We start from the raw sequence: 22,922 nt of genomic DNA, 5'->3' as shown, positions 1-22,922 counted from the left end.
ATACGTCTGCGGATCGGATGCGAATTTGACCCAATTAATATATAATTCACCATTTTATGGATTGGTTTGCAGGCTAAAATTTTTTAATCATGTCATATTCACGAACTAATTAAATTAAAAAAATTAATATAAAAATAAATTTATTACTGATCAAATTCAAAATTAAATAAGATTTAGATAAATTAATTGTTTAAATAAAGTTAGAAAATACATTTAAAGTTTCAAAATATAACACGCACAAAAAAATCTCATTTGTAGATTAGTACATGAAAATTAACTGCTTGAGAAGCCACGTCTTTTTATTTAATTATTTTTATTTTATATTATTATCAAATAAGACATAATATGATGTTAACGTAACTATATTTTAATTTATTTGTTTATTAGTAAGTATAATGTCATATTTACAAGTTTAATTTTTTTTGCGGATTCATAGAAGTAAATTAATATCCAATCTATCGACTGCGGATTTTCAAATTTTCAATCAAATTCAATCTACCAATTCATGGATCAGATTTTTACGGATTAGATTTCTTCGGATCAGACGGATTGAACGAATCAAATTAGATTCTGAACACCCCTACAATATCCAATATAACAAATAGCAAGCCACAATGGGGTAGATATTAGACTTAAGAGCTAGTTTAATATTTATATTTTAAAAAATATTTCAAGACATCCCATTGTTTAAAATATCATGTTTCTACCCTTAATTTTTTCTTTCTTTCTAAAATAATACCCTTCCAACAATATTCTTGAGAATATTAATGAAAAAGAAAAAATATTAATAAAAAGAAAAAATGTTAATTTGTCAAATTAGCTTTAAAAATAAAATAAAAATTACAATAAGTTTTATATTATTATTTCACTTTTTGGAGTAATATGGTAAATTTAATTTTTATATACAAATATTAGTAATATTGTTGTAAGGATATTAAACATTACTTTAAATTAGCTGATGTTAATTAATTTATAAATAATTATTAGCAAGATTGTTATAAAGGTATAAAAAAATTACTAATTCTTTAGTACTATTATTTATTTATTTAAAATTTTAATTAATTTTTTAAATAAATTAATTAATGTCAAAAATATTTTTGCTAAGATATTATTGTAAAAGTAAAAAAGAAAAATTAGGGTAAAAATGTAATATATTTAATAATAGAGATATACTAAGATAACTTTTAACATATAATAACCACTCTTAATTAAATTAATAAAAATCAATCTTATACTACACCCAAAAAAAAAAAAAATTCTAACAAATTACGTGCGTGAATACACAAAAACTGAACATTACCCACCGATCCTACATACTAACAGTCAGCAAGATATCTTGACAGTCAGCAAGAGAGGTGATTTTACTTCCTAGCCTTGACCAGCGTGTTCGGTGCTCTTGTTGTAGGCTGTGGCTAGGAGTTTCTCGACAGACAGAGGAAAGAGAACCAATGTCTTGCTTAGCATCATGCTGTGCGTCGCTGACTTGCGGCCTCTGCTCATCAGTGGCTTCTGGGATCTCCAAAAAATCAGCTAGACTCGCCTACTGTGGCCTCTTTGGTCTTTCACTCATCGTTTCTTGGATTCTCCGAGAAGTTGGTACTCCGCTGTTGGAAAAATTCCCTTGTATGTCTCGTTTCTCACTGCCCCTTTTCATTATTTCATAAAATACTTTTAATTTAGATGACAAGCGTGAAACTTTATCATAATTCATAACTGGGATTTTTTTTCTTGTGTGATATTCTAGCGGATATTTTACCCCTTCCGATATTTGTTCTAATTTCCTTTTCAAAATATTAAATTTTGATTAGTTATTAGATTAATCAAGTTTATTATCCCCCGTGTGTGAGTCTGATTCCTAAGTACTCCACTTAATAGTTATGCAGATTCCGAATTCGGTATTGAACAATTGATATTTTTTGGCTGCATAGGGGGTTGATAATTAGCAGAATGGTTTGGAATGAAAATCCGGTTCATTCAATTTCATATTTGATTTTGCAGTTGAATGTTTATGATTAGCTTGGTTTAAGTTTGATGCAGCTTGAAAAAGAAAAGCAAGCTCTAATTGAGTTTGGCATGGCAAAATCATGGTCTATGGAGCAAATTAAGACTAGATAGAGAACTCTTTTCTTTATCACTTTTGGATGGGGAATACCAGGGTCGTGAATGATAGATTCTTTACATATTCTTTGTATAGTTATGTAATATCATACATAGTATCTTGGTGCTTGAGTTTAGGCACCAGACTTGCTTGAGTTTAGGAGCCAAACTTCTGGAAGTCTGAGTTCAAGCTTAATAATAAATGAGTGCACATAATTTAGTAGTGCTATCAAGATAAGACTTCTGATGTAGTGATAAACATTTTCGATGATTTTTTTATTTATATATTTAATTTTTTTGTAGGGATAAACACTTCTGATGGTGATACACGTACAAAGGAATGGTATCAAATACAAGCTGTTCTTCGCGTGAGCTTGGGGAATTTTCTATTTTTCGGTATACTTTCCCTTATAATGATTGGTATTAAGGACCAAAATGACAAACGTGATTCGTGGCACCATGGCGGATGGTGTGCAAAGATCATTATATGGGCTTTGCTTGTTGTCCTCATGTTTTTCCTCCCAAATGTCGTCATCTCGATTTATGGTTAGTCTTACTCCTGCAGTTGATGCTGATCCAGGGGATTTATCAGTTTACTCTTTTTTTTTTCTTTTTTTAAATTCTTAAATAATTGTATTTATTTAATTTTGTGATCCATATGTTGTAGCATGCTGTATTTTCTTTGGCCTCTTTTGTAAGGATAAGATTTGAACAAGCCGAATTAATAGAAGTAAAACTTCTTCCATGGTTCTTTGTAGTATCACTTCCAAATGACTATTAAAAATAAAAAAATAAGGACTGATTTCTCATTGAGGTCCACCTTGTCGTTCATGCATAAGTCAAATCTTGTTAATTTTATATGGTGAACAATGAAATTTGATCTACCAAAATGCTTTCTTTCTTTTCTGTTTTTGTCATCTTTTCATCTGAAGTTTAAACTTCAAATTTTTACAGTGGGTTTTATTAATTGATTGTTTGCTATATGCCCACTATGTGTACCATACACTCATATTGGAGCAAAATTGGAGAAGGAAGTTTAGCTGCTTCTTTCTCTTAATGATTATATTCCTTTTTACCATGTTGGCACCATTTTTCTATTTTAGTTTGCACATTTCGTTTTATGTAATTCTTTCCAGACATCAAATTCCAAGCTTACTATACTTGCAGAAACTATATCAAAGTTTGGAGCGGGATTATTTTTATTGGTTCAAGTGATAATATTACTGGATGGTGTCCACACGTGGAATGATGCATGGGTTGCAAAAGATGAACAGAAGTGGTTAGTTCAAGTTCCAATGTCTCATCATTTTTTGTTCCTTACTTTGCTTTCTAACAATAGAACTGGGCTGTTTAGGTATGTTGCATTGCTTGCCATATCAGTTGGATGCTACCTTGCAGCATTTACATTCTCAGGAATTCTGTTCATATGGTTCAATCCCTCCGGCCATGACTGTGGCCTGAATGTATTTTTCATTGTCATGACCATGATCCTTGCATTCGTTTTCGCTGTTATAGCCTTGAATCCTTCGGTAAGTATTTGATCATGTTTTTTATTTATTGATGCCTCATGAGCAAATCACTGTGTCGATATTTTTAGACAACTTTTAACCATCTGGTATGCATGTCCTGTGGAAACCATTATATGTGTTTTCCCACTCCTCAACAGTTTGAGGCTTTGAGTGACATCTAATGGGCATAAGCATTGAATCATGATAAATTTTGGATACATGGCATGCTAAAAGTTCCCAATCTAGAATTGTACTACATAAGTGGAAATTAGCTTTGACTACTTTATCAGATGATTGATCGACCTGTATACAAAGTTGCACGACCAGTGCAGACTTTGTCATTCCTATTTAAGTGGTGGCAAAGTCCAGATTCTTTTTCATATGGTCATCCCATTGCTAGGTCTGAAGTCATAATTGCTTATGGTATGGTTATCTTGTTCCACTGATGTGTGTAACAGTAGAGCCGCTAACATATTCCCTTGAGTGAGTATTCCTTATTCCACCCATATTCACTACAAGAAAGCTAATGAAATTGTTCCTTATGTATATAACCTATCAGTGTAGCTTGTATCATAACAGACTTGGATATTTTAGTCGGTATCCACCAGAAGAGGTGCTTTACCATTTATTGAACTTGAGCACAACTAGATTCTACAACTTAGAATATGATCTGGATGAAACTTTGTAACAGGTAAACGGCAGTCTTTTGCCTGCTTCAGTAATATCCGTTTATTGTGCTTACGTATGCTATACGGCTCTCTCTAGTGAACCTCATGACTATGTCTGCAATGGCCTCCACAACAAATCCAAAGCGGTTACCATAAGTACCCTTGTTCTTGGGATGCTCACAACAGTTCTCTCAGTCCTATATTCCGCTCTTCGTGCTGGTTCTTCAACAACATTTCTGTCACCGCCATCTTCACCTAAGTCAGGTGCTCAATCACATGGAACCTTTCTTTGCTTTTTGAAAATGCAGACAAAATGGCTTGATTTTTTTATTTTTTTAAATAGTTAGGATAAAGCAGTCATTTTGATTGATTAGCTATTCTAATGGTTAACTCTAAAATGCTAGCTTTACATTATTGTTTGTTGGAAGAGTTGAATTAGTGCAGCTAGCTCATTCTAAGCCATTCCAAATGTTTGCCAAATCTTGTGTTGCAGCTGGAAAGAAACCGCTTCTTGAAGGAGAAGACGTGGAAGAGGGAACAGAGAACAAGAAGGACATAGAAGGACGGCCAGTTAGTTATTCCTATTCATTCTTCCACTTGATATTTGCTCTGGCCAGCATGTATTCAGCTATGCTTCTGTCTGGATGGACCAGCTCATCCGAGAGCTCAGACCTGATAGATGTTGGCTGGACATCTGTTTGGGTTCGGATATGCTCTCAATGGGTCACTGCTGGACTCTATATTTGGACACTCGTTGCCCCTTTGCTTTTTCCCGACCGTGAGTTCTTTTAGATGTTCTAGTTCGTCTGTTCTTGACATCTTGGCGATTCTAGATGCTGATAATAGTCTACAAAATCGATCTGTTTGATACTGTTGTGTAATAGCCTACCAACTCGATCTGTTTGATAATGTTCTATGCTCTGGTTGTTTCATAAGAGAAGAGCTTAGAAGTGGACTTGTAGTTGCTACTATATCCTTGTGCATATGTGCATGCAATGGAGGAAGCGATGTATAGTTCTTTTCCATGATAATTTATTTGAGTGCGAGGAATTATAATGTAAATGGTCCAGTTTCAATCTAGCGCATCAGTTGTGGTAGAAAAATGTGAGGAACTAAACACCAACGTTTCTGTATTATGCAAATTTCAAGTCACAAATCACGTGGCCGCGGCTGTGTAGCTATGCTGATTTATAATGTGGGAACTGGAAAGCATGAAAAATGGTTTTAGATTCGTCATGAAGTCAAAACACAATAAGAACAAACTGATGATGCTGAGAATTCAGAGATAGCCGTAAGAAGAAAGATAATTTATTAGAAAATTGTATCAGATACTCAAATTTTTGTCTAATCCCAACAAAGTTGACAATCAATATAACTTCAGAATATTCTTAATCTCATAATTAAGCTAAAGCACAAGTTCGCATTGTCAAAATAGTGAGGTTGGTATATGGCTGGCCGGGATTAGATTGCTACTAGGTGATTCTAACAAAAAGAAGTATAAAATTAAAATTAAAAAAAGGAATTTTATATCTCAATTTACCTTATAATCTAGCTTCTATCTCTCCCGTAAATTTTTTTTCCTTATTTAATGATTTTTTTTTCAAAAGAAAAACAAAATCTAAAGAAAACTTCTACTTATTAAATTTTCCACATCACCATCTCTGATTTTATCTTCTTCTTGAAGAACTTAATTTAGATATCAAAATCCCATTAGTTTGAGATCTAATATCATCTACGGCGGGATAACTTAATCCACAAAATTACAACCGCGCTTACACAAGATTAATAATTAGACTATTACACCCCTGTAATCAATTTATCAAAAGATGATCAATATAAACAAATAAGGGTAATATAGTCAAATATTTGATTCTATGACCTTGGATGAGAAAAAAAGAAAAATGCAAGAATAGAAGAAGATCATCCTCAAAATTACTACTCTTAAGTATGAAACCTAAAACTTAAAATCCCAAGTCAAATCCATCACGAAAAGAAAAGGAAAGCAAAGAAAAGAGTAAAGAATTTTAAAAAAAGGTAAAAAATCGTCCCACCACTCTCACTGAAGGCGCGTGTATCCCACCCATCGCCACTTGCCATTTGATGCCCAACCTCCTCCTCACATCCCCCCACCAAAAAGTTCAAAAACCCACCCACAAGGCCACAACAACAAACACCACCATCATAGGAGCATAACATGCACCACCACCTCGTCCCGGCAACCACCATGCCCTCCGCCGCGCCGTCATCCGCCACGTCATCGACGACCCCTCTCCTCTGCAAGCACTCACCGTCGGCGACCCTCGACCTGCTGATCCTAATCCTGGTGGTCTTCTCAGGGACATTCTTGATATCGTCGTACTTGTCCTACATCTTCCACTCGCTCTCCCTCCTCCTCTCCCACTCCTCCCTGTCCCCGCACTTGCCTTACATTCTCGGCTTCGTCCTCTTCTTCCTCACCGTCCTACTCGCCGTCGAGTTTTGCTGCGGCTCACGCGCCAGGAAATGCCACAACCCTAATTGCAAGGGCCTTAAGAAGGCTATGGAATTCGATTTGCAGCTCCAGACCGATGAGTGCGTGAGATCGGATGATGTTATTGATAAATTGCCCTGGAAGGGCGGCAGCGAAGGGAATCCTGACTACGAGTGCCTTCGCGCCGAGTTGCGTAAGATGGCGCCGTCTAATGGGCGGGCCGTTTTGTTGTTTCGGGCCAAATGTGGGTGCCCCGTTGCCAAACTCCAAGGCTGGGGCCCTAAGCGTGGCAGAAAGCATAAAAAGTGAGTTCCTTTTCCCTTTTTTTGTTCATTTGATGGTGATCTAATTAGTTTTTGTGAAAATGGTGTTTTTTTTTTTCCTTCTTAAATTTTGTTGTTGAATCTGAAATTGCTGAATTTATGTGATGATTATAGTGAATTGAGGAATTTGTTGATTGCAAGGCAGTTTAATTGATTGATTGTCTTGATGATGGTTTTGTTGTTTGACATTTTATGATGTGTATTGCGATTGCATTGTGGTGGTATTCAGATTGGTTGTTACTGATTATCTGTTCTGCAAAACGTTGATTGAAGTCTATAATGATTAGTCAATGCCAACGAAGAATGTATTGGTTTCTTTATGATGTGATCTGCAAAACTTCATCAATAGTTTTGAATCTGTTTCAACTCAAGTGCCAGGGCTAAGCATCAATAAAACTTGTAAAAGACTTGTTCTTCATTGGAGCAGTGCTAATCACATTTAATGGTTCTACTCGTTTACAGTTAAAGAATGAAAATAAGTAAGATAACCCTCAATAACATACTTTAGAGGTTTCTCTAACTGTCTTACTCAAAAAGTTCTCTCATAATTTAGCCCGTAGTTATATAATGAAAACAGGATATGATGATCTAAGCTTTTCCAAACTGTTTCTGGCTCTCGTTAGGAATTTTTGCAAACTGTATTTGAGTCAACTAGTCACGTTGTATATCTTATCAACCATACACAGATACTTTCTCTCTGTTCTCTGATATTCAGCTCTTAATTGGGCATTCTTTTGAGTTACAGTTTGCATTCGTCCTGTTGTTTTACTTGTATATCCATTTAATCATTTTTTCCTAGACTGGTTCAATTATTTTTTTTCAAAATGGGTATTATAAAAGGTGTTTTTGAAGGACAGTGTTTAGGCTTCAGAAATTTAAACTTCAAGGTATTCACAAATATAAATGATCTTGTGCTGCCTTTTCTGAAAATCAATGGTAAACTTGGCAAAGCTCCAAAATCTGCACTCTTGGCTGCAAATTGTCATTTTATTCATGAATGTGATAGATCGTAATAGGCAACACTTAAGCCTTATTAATATATGGTTCTGCTCTTAAATTTCTGGCTATAACCATAGATTTATAGCACACTTGTGGCTTAACCCTTTGAAGTCCCTAGCTGCTCCCAGTTCTAAATCTCTTTGAGTTGCCATGGGGTTAGCTTACAGCCTCCTACCACCTGCAGAGATCTTCCTTCTGATGTCTAGTTGATACTTTGACAGACAAATAATTGGAATTGGTTCGAGCTGTGATGAACTCTCAACTATTGTGGACAAATGTCTCTATGTTTTATTGAGTTAGATTTCATGGAAAATATACTTACTTTCGTCCTTGTAAACAATTGCAAAGTAGGATATGCAATTTACAAGTGTTCCTACCCATGGTTTTGATGTGTTTCAAATGAGATCTGTATGGTTTGGCAATCTCTAAGCAAGTATTTTAGCATTTGAAGTATCACTGTTCAACTTTAGTGAACAGTCCAGACAATTTCCACTCCAATGCCGTCTTGTTCTTATTTTGAAAGAATATTCAATTTGTTGGGAAACATGGTTCTGTCATTTTCCTAAACAATAATATATTCTGATTTAACTGAGAAGGACCTCCTACTTGTCTTGCTCACTTGCTCTTGTCTCTATTTGGGAATCTTTTGCTTTTAGTGCAAGTGGCGTCATATCCATTTTTATAAAACTGGACCAAGGGAGCTTAATTTAATTGATTGTTAAATACTTCCTTCTTGTTTTTTCCCCCCTTTTTTGGAAAGTTTAGTCTTTAAAAGTTTAAAAGTTTGTAAGAAGTTGAAACTGCTTGAAATTGTGGATTTCAGCTCTCAGGAGGTACTTTATTTTACGCATTATTGTAGGTTATGCTAATTGTACCCCATAGAACAGTTTTAAGTTCTTGCTTAAGCAATTGAAAAAGTAAATAGGTAAAGTGATAAACCAACTATGGTGACCTTTTCTCTCTCCGATAAGGCTAAACCATCTACGGTGACCTATTTGCAGATTCTTGATAATTTGATGACATTAATATTGGTTCTTCCTTTGGGGTTTCATAGTTTTGAATTCGCATTTTGTCTATATGACAGAGTTGACTACAAAATCCAAATGTTTATTTTACTATAATTTTGTTGGTATGAGCATGATATATTTGCTGCATGCACTTGCAGGGCTCTGGCTAATGTGGTTGCGAATGGAGGAGGAGATCATCGCTGATGATTCATGATGGCTTCATCATCAGGCTCCCCATTTTATAGATCACCTTTCACTTTATTTGTTTACCTTTCAGATTTCAAAATGGTCACTTATCCTTTAGGAGACTTCACATTCAATCAGAACAATCACCTAATCATATAGCCTGCAGCGCTACTCCTTCAATATATGAAACGACCTGTGTCCAAATTACCTTGGATAATTATCACTTATTTCTGGGAGGATATACAAAATTTAATGGGAATAAATATATAAAATGCCATTCAGATATTTGTTCACGTCAATTTGAACTGCATTCATTAGCCATATTATTGGGTATTACATTGTTTCGGCCCGCCTATGAGGATCTACTTTCGAATCATATGGGATTGTGTTTGCTGTGATACTAATTATAGCTAGAAGATGAACGGAACCAAGTAGTAAATTCTTTAACGCAAATAGACTGGTTCGGTGAAATGGTTGTGGTGTATGTAACTTGGGGAATAGCTGAACTAGACAATTGTGTGTTTTCCATTGTTTCGTCCTGGAAATTTCTCAATTTTTAGTCATTTTAGAGTATATTTGAGCTTGGGATGTTGTGGGTTTTAATCCGTAATTGATTATGTTAGTGACAATTATTGTGTGGCAGGAAATAAAAAAATCACCTCCGCATTCTTGTGACCGGAGGGGAGGGCGAGTTTTGAATCCTTAAAAAAGTTCCATTAGTTGAACCAATTAGCCCCTGCATAGCAACCTAGAATTTACTAACAGTCAATTCTAAAAGTGCGCGAGAGTTCGTTTTTGATAATCTTAGTTGTCAAGGTCACATCAAGTGTTTTTTTAACCAAAGTCACATCGAGCGTTCGGTAAAGCTTAAGAAACTGAATTGTGAATGTCATAAAAGTTAAATTTCTTAGAAAAGGTTTCAAGTCTTCTAATAAGTTTTTGATTGGTACTGAAATAAAAATTAAATAATTTATGATAAAATTTTTTATTAATGTTAATAAAAAGAATAAAAATATTATTATATCTGAAGTCCAATTCTGGCTCTAAACCAACAGTATAAACGATTCTCTGTGTATTTCTCAGGCCGTTACGCAAGTAGTTTCCCTCCAAAACTCAATTTTGTAAAGTGAAACATCAGGCTTCAAAGGGCTTCCCATGATCTCGTCTGATGATCAAATCTCTCAAATTCAAACCCTCAATTCCTTTTCTTGCACTAAAACCTCCAAATCTCAAATGTGTCTCCGGCATATCCTCAGAAACCCCACTAGATCATTTTCATTCTGTCTTCAATTCCCAGAAAGCCAATCTTCAAAACTCAGATTACGAGCTGGCGCTAGTTTCAGCCCTCAGGTATTGTTCAGTCCATATCGCCGTCTCTCAAGGCCAACAAATCCATTCTTTAATCTTCAAATCAGGACTTGAATCAAACACTTTCATTCAAAACAGCTTAATTAACTTGTACGCAAAATGTGGGCTTATTTCTCAAGCCAAATCCATGTTTGATTCATGCTCTACATTGGATCCTGTGGCTTGTAACATTATGATATCTGGGTATATTAGAAATGATAGATTAAACGATGCGCGCGAAGTGTTTGATAAAACGCCCATCAAATGTTGTGTTTCATATACTAGTATGATAATGGGGTTTGCTCAAAATGATTGTTGGAGGGAAGCGCTTGAGGTTTTTAGGGATATGAGAATATCGGGCGTGATACCGAATGAGGTGACTTTAGCCAGTGTGATTTCCAGTTCTGTGCATTTAGGTGGGATTTGGGAGTGTAGGATGCTGCATGGGTTGGTGATTAAATTGATGATTGATGGGTTTGTTATTATTTCGACAAATTTGTTGAACATGTATTGTGTTTGTTCAAGTTTGGTGGAGGCAAGGAGCTTGTTTGATGAGATGAAGGAAAGAAATATTGTTTCCTGGAATGTGATGTTAAATGGATTTGCAAAGGCAGGGCTTGTTGAGTTGGCTAGAGAGTTGTTTGAGAGGATTCCTTCAAAGGATGTAGTTTCCTGGGGTACGATGATTGATGGGTATCTGCAAGTGGAAAGGTTAAGTGAAGCTTTGACAATGTATCGTGCAATGCTATGTGATGGAATAGCACCTAATGATGTTATGATTGTGGACTTGATTTCAGCATGTGGGCGAGCAATGGCATTTGGCGAGGGCTTGCAAATTCACAGTATAATTGTGAAAGCAGGTTTTGATTGTTATGATTTTATTCAGGCAACGATTATTCATTTCTATGCAGCTTGTGGGAGGATCAATCTTGCTCGTTTGCAGTTTGAATTGGGAATTAAGGACCATATTGCATCTTGGAATGCCCTTATTGCAGGGTTTATACGTAATGGAATGATTGAAGATGCAAGGCAATTATTCAATAACATGCAGAAAAGAGATGTTTATTCATGGAGTGCCATGATTTCTGGCTATGCACAAAATGAGCAACCTAACATGGCTTTGGAGCTCTTTCATGGAATGGTAGATGCTGGAGTGAAACCTAATGAAATCACAATGGTGAGTGTGTTCTGTGCAATCGCCTCTTTAGGAACATTAAAAGAAGGGAGATGGGCTCATGAATATGTGCTTAACAATTCCATCACTCTTAATGACAACTTAAGCGCAGCAATTATTGACATGTACGCCAAATGTGGCAGCAACAATACTGCCTTAGAAGTATTCTATCATATCCGAGACAGGACAACCTCTGTATCACCGTGGAATGCAATTATATGTGGATTAGCTATGCATGGAGATGCAAATTTGACTCTCAAAATTTATTCTGACTTGGAAAAGAGAAATATTAAGCTCAATTCAATTACATTCATTGGAGTTCTCAGTACATGTTGCCATGCTGGGTTGGTAGATCGAGGGGAGAGGTACTTCAAGAGCATGAAGAGTGTGTATAATGTAGAACCTGACTTAAAGCACTATGGTTGTATGGTAGATCTCTTGGGCAGGGCTGGTCGATTAGAAGACGCTGAGGAAGTGATCAGGAGCATGCCAATGAAGGCAGATGTTGTTATCTGGGGCACGCTGTTGGCCGCATCTAGAATACATGGAAATGTGGAAGTAGGAGAAAGGGCTGCTAAGAGCTTGGCAGGGTTGCAACCATCTCATGGACCAAGTAGAGTTCTTTTATCTAATATATATGCAGATGCGGGGAGGTGGGAGGATGCCTTTTCAATCAGGAAAGAAATGCGAGATTGTGGAATGAAGAGATTACCTGGGTTCAGTGGCGTTGTTTAATATTTACTTTAGTGATGGGTTTTACAATCTGCTGTAAATTCACACGTATTACACAAAAATTTGGGAAAATTTTGACGTCTTTGATGTTAATAAAGGCCTCTTTTAGTTCCAGAGATTTTGGTTAAATTTCATTTAATCACTTTCTATTGCCGATTTGGTTTCTGTTGATTGATTCTTCGTGATCATTCAATTAAAATTACTCCGCCCCAATCTAAGTTTTATCGATGGATGGAACTGTTTTAGTATAATTACAAAGCATTAAAGTGGCAGGATTTGGTTGATAGAACTTTGTTAGCAACACCTTCTCAGGACCTCAAGAGTTGCAAAATTTTGACCATCATGTACAAGGATGTCCTTTTCAAACTTAGGACTGACTACAAATGAAGTTAATTTCTGCACAACCTTTTAGAGTTACATGGTTTAGAGTACAATTGCCATCCTATTAGAAACGGCAACAGATGGGAACTAAAACACAGAAGTCATGAATCCTTCTCAATTATCAGTTCAGCTGCTGCACCCATCGTACCAAGCCCACCAATCCCCAGCAGAGCGATGGCAAGCTCCTCTTCATTCCACTGCTTCAGCCCCTTACTCAGTCTCTTCAAGACTTCTACATCCACTTCTAGCACCCAAGTTGGTGTGCAACTAACCATCAGGCTCATGAATCCTGACACATAGGCATGCCAAGTGGCTGAATCACAACCAAGTGATATCTTGCCATCAAGTGCACTTGCAAGAAATTCCATGTGGAACCCCAGGATTTTAGGGCGCCGTTTTGATGCCAATGATGATGAGTCAACTCCCCAAGCGAGAGCTCCACAAAGCACAGCAAAATATGCAAGTGCATATCCCCCAAGCATTGAAACCAGCCCATCGGAATATTTGTGTTCAGACTTATGAACAGATATGAACCAAGAAGGCAAAGTTTCATATATCAGTGAATGAACCGAACCTAAGCCCCCGGATAACCATACTAGAGAAGCCCCAAGGGAAGCTGCGAGTTTTACTCTTGTTATTGCTGCAGCTAGTGAAACCTGCCCATATCTCATACCATTCTTTGATGCCTTCAGTTTCTCCATTTTCTCTTGAGGAAGCCCACTGAATGCTATTTCTCTCACAGAGTGCATCAAGAGAGAAACAATTTCCTCAGTTATGAACAAAATATCTCTCATGGATCGATAAACACGCAAATAGAGAATCCCTGGAGCAACTGGGGATATTCCACCACAGAAATGGGACCCAAATCCATGTCCAAGAAGAGCTCCAACACCAACATTGCTTGAGATAGGATTGGAATTCAAACCGAGCGTGGCAGTGAAGCAACTTTTAAGAAGCTGAACCACTGCATCACTGTTGTGAAGGAAGACAGTACGGGATGCAGAAAAGACAAGAAAATCAAACCATCGTTTTGCCTTTTGGGTCCATAAGGAAGCTACAATAGGCATGCAAGGCCATGGGCACCCTGCTGCAAGGGACTCCAAAGCTGGGCCAGCCAAATTGAGAAATCTTTCTGAGGCTTTATCAATTTTGTAAGTAATTGTTAGGCTCAGAAAGGCAGCCAAAGGTAGTGGAAGTGTAGCTGGAGAGGTCCCCCCTGTTGGAACAACAATTCTTAGTCCCCAATATGTGCTCTAATCAGATATTGTTAAGTCCTCAGGTTTCTAAGTGTGGATGTTATAAAAACACAGAGGCAGAGTGACAAAAAAAGGGCGATTTGAGCCAGGTAAATTCTTAAACTAAATATTAGCTACACCAAACATTTTTAAACTTAAAGTATCAACAAGAATACCTGCAGCAAGACTTGGAATATCAATACCGGTAGTTGCTAGAATTTTCTTTATATGTTCCTCAACATTGGTCAAATTTGTAGCTGGGCTGGGCCAATCCATACCATTCATAAAAGCTGGCTTCCAAACACCTCGACTAACTTCAGCTGAGAAGTAGCTTACGATTGTTGCCAAAGATGCAGGAAGAAAATCAGCTAAATCTTTCAGTCCTGAGATATTAAAAAATTTAAGTAAGCATATATTTGATTCAACCTAAATGAATTTTAAATTTCTGTAAATGGCCACATCAACAAACACTAAAGCATTTTTGTTATTGCTTTAAGTACCCAGGTCGCAACTGCATTTTGAGAAAATATAAGATATACTGTCTAATAGAGACTTCAGAGAAGACTTTGACAAAAAACCCTAGATTCTCAGGCATAGCGTTTTCGAACAGAGTCCCAAGTATTCATTAATCTTGTGCTACATGTCTCAGCGAATAAAGCTTAAATCAAGAAACAACAAATAATAACCTGTAGCCAGTTCACGTGGAGAAAGTCTTCCGTGAGCACAGCCTGTTAAAGCGGCATCAACCACAAAAGGAACCGCTTCAAGAATATCCCAGGCAGGTAATTTTGGTCTTAGAGAACTATCTTCATTTCCAGGTCCGGATGAGCTGCTACTTCCAGAGGCAACAGAATTTAGACCCTGGCTTGCTCTGTTAATCTTTCTGAACATCATGCTAAGAAGCTCATCTACTGTCTGATGAACTTGGGTTCCGTGAACAAGACCAGAGAGAGTTGCAGCTATACATCTTTGGTGCTGTCGATACCAGACTTTTAATTTTGGGAAGGAGTCCACAAATATAGGTTCTGGTGATGATGAACTTGCAGCAGCAGAGAGTCTCCTTTTGTTTCGATCCTGGTGGATGCTTTGAGAAGATAATAGATGGGAATTTCTTACTGAGAGGAGGTATTCAGGAGTTAGCTGGGACCCAACTGTAGGAACATCTCCAACACCATGTTCAATAGGAGGATGATTAAATCTCCATAGCTTTAAAAGAAGAGCAAAAGCATTTGAAAAAACAGCATGAGCGGAGATCTCTTCTCCTGTGGGAAGAGTCCAAGAGACATTGGGCACACATGATCCGAAAACCTCGCAGATGGGCATTAATGAGCATGCAAGTTGTGGAACCTGAAAAGGAAACAGAAAAGCCAAAAAACAGAAGAAATATAACACACCAATCCTATCTTTTCCCCAGTATAATTGATGCTCTGGCTCAAAACACAAAAAATTCAATTCATGCTGTTTTTTTATGAATATAATGACAGACTTTTAGGTAAGTGAAAGTGAAACATACCAATCCATGAAGAGAGAAAATCTGAACACAATCGACAGGGCTTATCCCAACCATTAGTACATTCAGCATTGGAGCATAACCTATCAAATGGCTCTCACCCCCATCATACTCTGCAGGAGCTGGAGGAGACAGTAATCTAGTAATAAATTGAACCGTGTGTTCCTGCAAGAAATGCAATATTCAGAACAACTAGGTAAGTAGCAAACAAATTAGGAAAACCAGGAGGAAAAACAATATAATTGGATGCTCAGTCAAAGAATTCAGCACTAGTACATCCTTACCTGTATATTCCAACCTCGAATTAGAGAGGCTCCACAGAGTACGGTGGCAGCAAATATCTTCTCATCGTCAGCTCCTTTGATAGCTATCTCAAAAACTTTCTCGAGCTCTGCTAAACTTCCATCAAATCCATGAGCTTAATTCAGTTGCTTTACCCTTGGTAAATTTACAAAAAAGAGCATCTGATATACCTGACTTCAGGAAAGAAAAAGAGTAACTGAAGACCAGGCCAAAGTCAAAGAAACTAGAAGATAATTTAAAAGTCACATAGGGTTCACCCTTGGGTTTTTGCCCATTAACGGTCAACAAACTGGATGGCACCTAGTGCCAGCTGCTGAATACAAAGATATTCCATACTCATAAAATTGCCTTAAAAAGATTTGCAGTTACAATATTCACTTCCTGCAAGGCTATGGGGCAGCACACATTTTTCTGAAGTCAAGAGATCACCATTGCTGGACCCTGTGAAGATTGATCTAGTCAAACAAACTCATTTTCTTAACCTTTGTAGTTCATACCCTTATCAAGTTACAATGGAACTGGAGAATCAAATTTGATGGCAATGGTGGAAAAATGGAGAAGGTTATAAGTACTATAACAGAAATTGGAAAGTTTAATTTTCTCTCTTGTCATGTTCTTGCCTTTTGGATTGGAAAGTGGCTATGCTTTTTCCTGAAGTCAAGAGATCAGCATTGCTGGACAGCGAAGGTTGACCCGGTCAAACAAACTCCTTCCCCTAACCTTTACCTATTATCACTAAAGCTAAGAAAATCCTGATTTTGTTCCAACAAATTCAAGGTTGCCTAAAAGAACTAAATTTGACAGGACCAATGGATTGGACTGTAGTTTTTATGGAGATTAAATTTCAACAGCAGAGATATATAAGGTATGATCATCCACATCAACTTTTGAGCATAATAATTTTATTATACCTTGAAGCAGGACTTGAAACTAGAGCATTAACCATCAGTGGTGTAAGTGGGGCCCCCTTCGTGAATGATGACCAACCAGGCACCTGAGCTGGCACAGTATTAGGTATTTGGTTGATGTGTCCATTCACATAGCCTGGCCAGAAATATGCTGATGTGTCCAAAAGATTCCTTGCGATACAAGCCTCTACTATCAGGTGCCGCAAGTTTCCAGCTGAACAAGGACGAAAAACTTAGATTTGAAAGTCTTACAGGTGCTAACAGAAGGGTTAATGCTGGCACCACAGAAATTTTGAGGATAAAGCACCAAAATTTTTTAGGGGGATGGAAACTGAAGAGAGATTAATGAAAATCAACTTTGCCAAACTTCATGAAATTCAACAGTTAGTTTAGCATAAGTAATTCTTTTACATTTTTTGGACATATACCTCAGAACCGATGGAAAAAAGTTAACTTCACTGGCCAAAACACGAAGGCAGCCAATGTTAACCAGCATCTTCTCCTTTTCTTTCTTTTTAATCCTTCTAATCTCATCATTAAAAGACATATTTTCACACAATTTCTTCCAAAACAAACTGAGGAATTCCTTCGCACAAGGGTCTAAGATATGTTCTCATCAGTTTAGAGGAAAGCTGTACTAAGATCAGTTTGATCATTGATGTCTGCATTCTACAGCAGAAATATTGGCACACGCAGAATGCAGGACCAGAAATTAGCAAGGAGCAAGGTGCATCCATATCCCGAAGAAACACTCTAGGATCACCTACTTTATCTTACACCACTATTTGTACTTTTCAACTTTCAGAGTTTGAATAGAAGTTTACCATCTTGAAAATGTTCCAAGATTTCTAACAATCTGCTCTACCATCATTCCTTTGTTGGGTAACTCATATGAAAATTAAATGCACACTTGCTTCATTTAAAATATGCCAAGAGGGTAGCCCCTGGAAGACGCAACTGAGTGGCTTTCAGCCTCTTTATTTGGCTAACCATCTGAGTTCAACTACTAGGGGAGGTAGGGGGTTAAAAATTATATTTGTGCTCCACCCATCCTGTGCATGTTTAAAATACACACACACACACACACACACACACACATATACCAAAAGTGTTTGACCTTCATTAAACCAATGCGCTTAGATCATAGTTTAAGAAGCTTGAAAGGGAACAGATATCGATGCCTTACAACAGTTAACCGGCATGTCTTTCATGTTGATGCACTCAAAGTATGCACTCCCTACATCAATGCCTGAAACAAACAGCATTGCTTTTGCAGCAGCCTGATTGGCTGCAGAAACAACAGATTGCGGTGGAGTCAGCAGGCCCTGATAATCACCCAGTACCTGTAAGCTGGAGACCAAATCATTGCGACGCTTTCCTGGAACCTTCTTTTCTTTCCAGGGATAGGTGAAGCCACATTCCGTTTCATCATTTGGTGCACTCTCCTCTTCATCAATAAGATCAGCAATCAGAAGAGTTGTGACAGAGAACAGCATGCACAAGCGAGGATCTAGGCGAGGCATAGGGCCTTCGATGGGATCCCTTTCCTAATTGTCAAGAGAGAACTAAATATTTTAATACAACAAAAACAAAAATAAGAGCACAGTCTTGAAATGACTATGTAAGACAGGAAATAATCGTCCTTTCATGTCTCTGTCTTTTAATTTAAAATAAGACAAACACAAGCAATTAATACAATTGTGGATAAAAATTCGGGCCAATAAGCAAGGCATTCAACAGAACTGAAATTCTTCCCCAAATATCTAATTTAATAATAGTAATAAATTCTGAAATATGTCTTGCAACACAAGTTCCAGAAAGTTCATAATTTATTCCGGTGCTGAAAAGGAAGAAAGGAAGGAAGACAGAGAGTTTTCAATCAGCAAGAAAAAATTCTAACCCTTTGGACAAGACGGAGAGCTGCAATCCAGAGGCCTAAGAATGTCTCATGCCAGGTGGTGCCATTAATTGCCTGAAGTGTTTTGATCAAACCTGTGGATATGAAACCTTATGTACGCATTCGTAAAATACTTATTTCTTAAGACTTGGATTATATAATAATTTAACCCCCAAAAAAAAAGAGAAGGCTACAGAGGACAGTAGAAAATCTGCACTCACTGGTTATTATTTCAATAGCACTTGTTGCGTTAACCTGATATCCATCCAAAGCATCCTCCAACACGAGATCAAGCGGAAGCCAAAGAGCAGAACGACTGGCTCCATGACACAGACCAGCAGAAGAAGCTAGAGATCCAAAAGCTAGAACTGCATCGAACTTTGGCTGTGGACTTGTTTTGCATTCTTGAGACAAGCCTAGATGAGTATCAGATGTCAACTGCAGAAGATCCTCAGGAGTTAAAATTGTTGAACTTTTCAGAGCTGAAGAATTTGCTCCCAGCAGCCGTAACCTCTGGATGAAAACTACCCAATGGGTTCGCCTGAAAAGCGGCAAAAGGTGGCTAAGCAACATATCTCTTATTCAAGGGGAAAGAGATAACTAACTACAGTGATTGTGAAAAGATATAATGGTTATAGATTTTCAAATGGGGTAAATCTAAAGAAAGCAAGAAAGGCAAAGCAGATTTACATATGTTCCAGAACACTAAGATGAAACTTTATTGAGTTGAAATTTCTAGGACAATATATACAACACTTTCCGAACAGTAACCCAGTCCATCCTTACAAAATCAATAATAAACTAAAAATCAAACTTTTAGAAAGCCAAAGTACATGCATGAGATTTTAAGAAACAACAGCTCAAGATAACAGAATACATACAAGTTACGGTGTGCCAGGTAAACAATTCTAGAAGTTACTTTATTTTGCAAAATTTTCCCAATTATCTCAATTGCCATTACAGTATTCATGTTCCGCAGTCTCTCGTGATATTCAGTCCTCTCCTCATCATAAACATCGTGGCCATCTATTTCCATTTCCAAAGGTTTAGTTGGCCATCTAGACTTTCTTTCTGGAGTAAGTTCCAACAACCTTTCATCATCTAGTGATGCATCTAGCAACTGCAACAAAACTGAGAATATATACCCAGCCACAAGAATGCCCGGTTCACTTGCTGACAGACCAAAAATCTCGGAAAGATGAAGAACAGCATCTATTGCTTTCATAACCCTGCATGGAGAAAATATTTAAAATCGAAAACATGACATTAATCAGCGACTAAGCAAAAACTAGATCTCACTTTGGATAATCTGGGCCATGAATTTGGCATTTGAGTTGAAATATGTGTCTCTTAAGAAGTTCCATGTAAAGCCTGTAAGCTGCAGGCTGCAAACGTCGATTTGGAATGACCCTGTGGAAATAATAATACATAAGTATGGTGTAACAATACCCCCAAAATAATAATAATAATAATAATAAGTGAAATAAAAAGAGAAAAGAACGCTGAACTACAGGAAATTAGTCCTAAAGGAAATTAGCTACAGCAAAAACTTTCCATTGCTCCAAGATTGAGCATACAAGAGAAGAAAGGCCTTACAATATCATATAAAACGAAGTCATTTACAACAGAAACAAATTCCGCAGAGGAATGACAAATGGCGACTCATATCAAGAAGAAAGAGAAAAAGATATGAGCATATTGCAATAAATTTAACTCGACATGGACCAGATTTAACAATAAAATACAACAGAAACTAACATTGTTTAAAACACAACAGAAAGAATATAGCAACATGAAATGAACAAAAAGGAGAAAGACAACACAAGCAAAGGTAACCAACTGAGATGACCCAGAAGCAACTACTTGGCCAGCTAGCTCAATTTGATTAAACACAAAAAGCATTCAACCCTTTTTGGCAAAATGTATCCTTTCTTTAGCATCTAGCTCACGAAACACAAAGTATCAGTGAATCAAAAACAGGACAACAAAGCGAAGACAAGAGACCACCTGGTAGAAAGCAGAGCGAGGAGGAGCAGAGGAGGGGCGATCCTGAGGGTGAGAGCCTTTTCTACAAACTTCCAAGCAATGGGCACATTGTTGTCCCAACAAATGTACGAAACCAACACGTGGGCCAACTCAACAGAAGGCAATGAAACTCCCGCCGAGTTCAAACTCGAAGACAACTGTACGGCCCACAGCAAAGGGTCACTTCCTTTCTCTTGCGCCACCTTTGTTACTTCCATCACGTTGTCCCACACAGCGCCGCCGCCGCCGCCGCCGTCTTCAAGTTTCGCCGCCATTAGAGGGGCCGGAGACGATATACGTGCCTACTGAGTTCAAGACGACAAAGAGAAAGAGTCAATGTTCTTTTAAATTTTTCCTTTTTTTTCTTTTTCCGCGTTATCTTTCAGTTGTGTTGTGTCTTGTCTTTTGTATTTATGAATTTAATTTCCATTTTTGGATATTAAAAAGGGCGTGGATCGATTGGTTGTTCGTTATGAAAAGTCAAACAAATGCGAGGGTATAAGTGGTATGATAAATTTGAGCTAATAGCATTCGGATCCCTTTTATTTTGATAAAATCGCAACTAAGGATATAAGTTGTGATTTCTTTGCAAGGGTCCGTATTTTAACTTATAAATATTCTGTTAAAAAATTTGTTAATAAAATGTATTAAGCCCTATAATAGAATACTTTCTAACAAAAATTTGGTTTTTAGCGGGTGGAATTTTCATGTTCATCCAAATTTTTCTAACAAAAATAGATGATTTTAACGTTATGCCTTCAGATTAGTTTTATATTTAGAGACTTAATTATTTCAATATTTTCATATCATTGATTCCATTAAGCGTAATTCTAACAAGAACTAAATATGGGTTGTAATCCATGTCTTATTTTTGACAAAAGTTATGGATTTAAATGAGATAAACACAAAAAATATTCGGTTTTAATATTATATTTTTTTTTGGGGCGTTTGGGGGGGAAGGGGGGGGGGGGGGGGGGGGGGCGCTTCAGATAGCGGGACAACAGAACTAGCGAGTAGCTTATTATTAGCTAAGAGTTCGGTAAGAGTACAATGTTTCGGGACTTGTCAAAAGTTGTGCGTGGAAATTATTTAAAGTTACTTTTAAGTACTTTTATAACCTAAAATAATATTCGGTATGGAAATGAATTTTAAATTACTTTTTAAAAAATATTTAAAATATGAAAAAAAAAAAAAACACCAAGTTGAAGCCAATGCGTCTGACATTTGATTTAACAAAGCCCCAATTATATGTTTTATGAAATTGTAAAGATGAAGACTTTTTTTAAAAGGGTTGGATTTGTTGATTATCTGAAGGAACTTGAGCGATAGACTAATGATCCAAAAAGGGAACAGAGGGTCTCTTTAGATTGGAATTTGGAAGCAACTACTGAACTGCCTAAGTACTCTGATTCAAAGATAACACGCTCAACACTAATAATTGATGTGGACCTTCTTACCCACTCGTGAATCATACTCAATCATGTACTTCAAAATTGCCATGGACCACCACAAAACCCACCAACCTTAGTGGGTTCCACATCTCCAAACGCCTTCCCTATACAGCTACTTGTAAGTACTGCTCAAATAATTTCAACTCTATTACGTCTTTGCTCTGCACCAGAGTCCAAATGGATACATTTGCAGAGAATGTTCATGATTAAAGGTAGATAATTTCATTCTAAAATTCAATGAAATCAAATACGACGAGTCTTTGTTTAAATGAGCTTTCCAGTGATAACCGTGTTCGAGAAACGATAGGAGGGCGAGGCTGTTTTGGTGGGTGTGTGTTAGTTTTAATTTCTACTGTTAAAATTGAGGCCCGAACCACCCCAGGAGAGAAATGAATTTTGATCGTGCTTATAATAAAAAAATTCGAAATAAAGCGCATGAGAGTGGCGGGGGTAGGTGAAGATGATGACAGGAGATGATGATGCATTCTTCCAACTACAGATTTGGCCCCCAGCGCCTACTCTGGGGTAGCGGTGGCATTGGCATCGTCACACTCATAGGATCATATTTGCTTTAGGCGTGGGTCAAAAAACAAATATAAAAAAAAGGGGGAAGAAGCCAAGTCTTTGCCCACCTTTGCATTTCTTTCCAATGGAGGCAAAACATTTGCCAATTTTTCCTGCTTTTATTTACCCAACTGACC

The 22,922-nt window shown here is 37.2% G+C and overlaps 4 protein-coding genes across 4 annotated transcripts; 3 read left to right on the top strand and 1 right to left on the bottom strand.

Annotated features, from left to right (window-relative positions):
* Positions 1–1,301: 1,301 nt before the first annotated feature.
* On the top strand, positions 1,302–5,353 carry LOC18033247 (probable serine incorporator). The gene is made up of 6 exons (XM_006419739.2): positions 1,302–1,623; positions 2,401–2,643; positions 3,265–3,376; positions 3,452–3,626; positions 4,297–4,537; positions 4,767–5,353. Exons 1-6 carry the CDS (start codon positions 1,449–1,451, stop codon positions 5,063–5,065), a joined length of 1,245 nt encoding a protein of 414 aa, XP_006419802.1. The 5' UTR covers positions 1,302–1,448; the 3' UTR covers positions 5,066–5,353.
* Positions 5,354–6,169: 816 nt separating this feature from the next.
* LOC18032276 (uncharacterized protein At5g19025) lies at positions 6,170–9,634 on the top strand. The gene is made up of 2 exons (XM_006419738.2): positions 6,170–7,048; positions 9,231–9,634. Exons 1-2 carry the CDS (start codon positions 6,468–6,470, stop codon positions 9,274–9,276), a joined length of 627 nt encoding a protein of 208 aa, XP_006419801.2. The 5' UTR covers positions 6,170–6,467; the 3' UTR covers positions 9,277–9,634.
* Positions 9,635–10,281: 647 nt separating this feature from the next.
* Positions 10,282–12,605, top strand: LOC18032856 (pentatricopeptide repeat-containing protein At5g19020, mitochondrial). Its single transcript, XM_006419737.2, has one exon. It carries the CDS (start codon positions 10,427–10,429, stop codon positions 12,512–12,514), a length of 2,088 nt encoding a protein of 695 aa, XP_006419800.1. The 5' UTR covers positions 10,282–10,426; the 3' UTR covers positions 12,515–12,605.
* Positions 12,606–12,749: 144 nt separating this feature from the next.
* Positions 12,750–21,165, bottom strand: LOC18032271 (mediator of RNA polymerase II transcription subunit 33A). The gene is made up of 12 exons (XM_006419736.2): positions 20,753–21,165; positions 20,045–20,155; positions 19,627–19,974; positions 18,967–19,286; positions 18,749–18,840; positions 18,035–18,395; positions 16,852–17,062; positions 15,922–16,036; positions 15,641–15,802; positions 14,814–15,474; positions 14,304–14,510; positions 12,750–14,108 (listed from the first exon to the last, which is right to left on the bottom strand). The coding sequence occupies exons 1-12, from the start codon at positions 21,043–21,045 to the stop codon at positions 12,994–12,996; spliced, it is 3,996 nt and encodes a 1,331-aa protein (XP_006419799.1). The 5' UTR covers positions 21,046–21,165; the 3' UTR covers positions 12,750–12,993.
* Positions 21,166–22,922: the final 1,757 nt, after the last annotated feature.

Source organism: Citrus clementina, unplaced genomic scaffold, assembly GCF_000493195.1.
Source record: "Citrus clementina cultivar Clemenules unplaced genomic scaffold, Citrus_clementina_v1.0 scaffold_9, whole genome shotgun sequence".
NCBI classification, from domain to species: domain Eukaryota; kingdom Viridiplantae; phylum Streptophyta; class Magnoliopsida; order Sapindales; family Rutaceae; genus Citrus; species Citrus x clementina.
The sequence above is the reverse complement of the archived record's forward strand: the minus strand, read 5'-3'. Positions and strand labels throughout refer to the sequence as shown.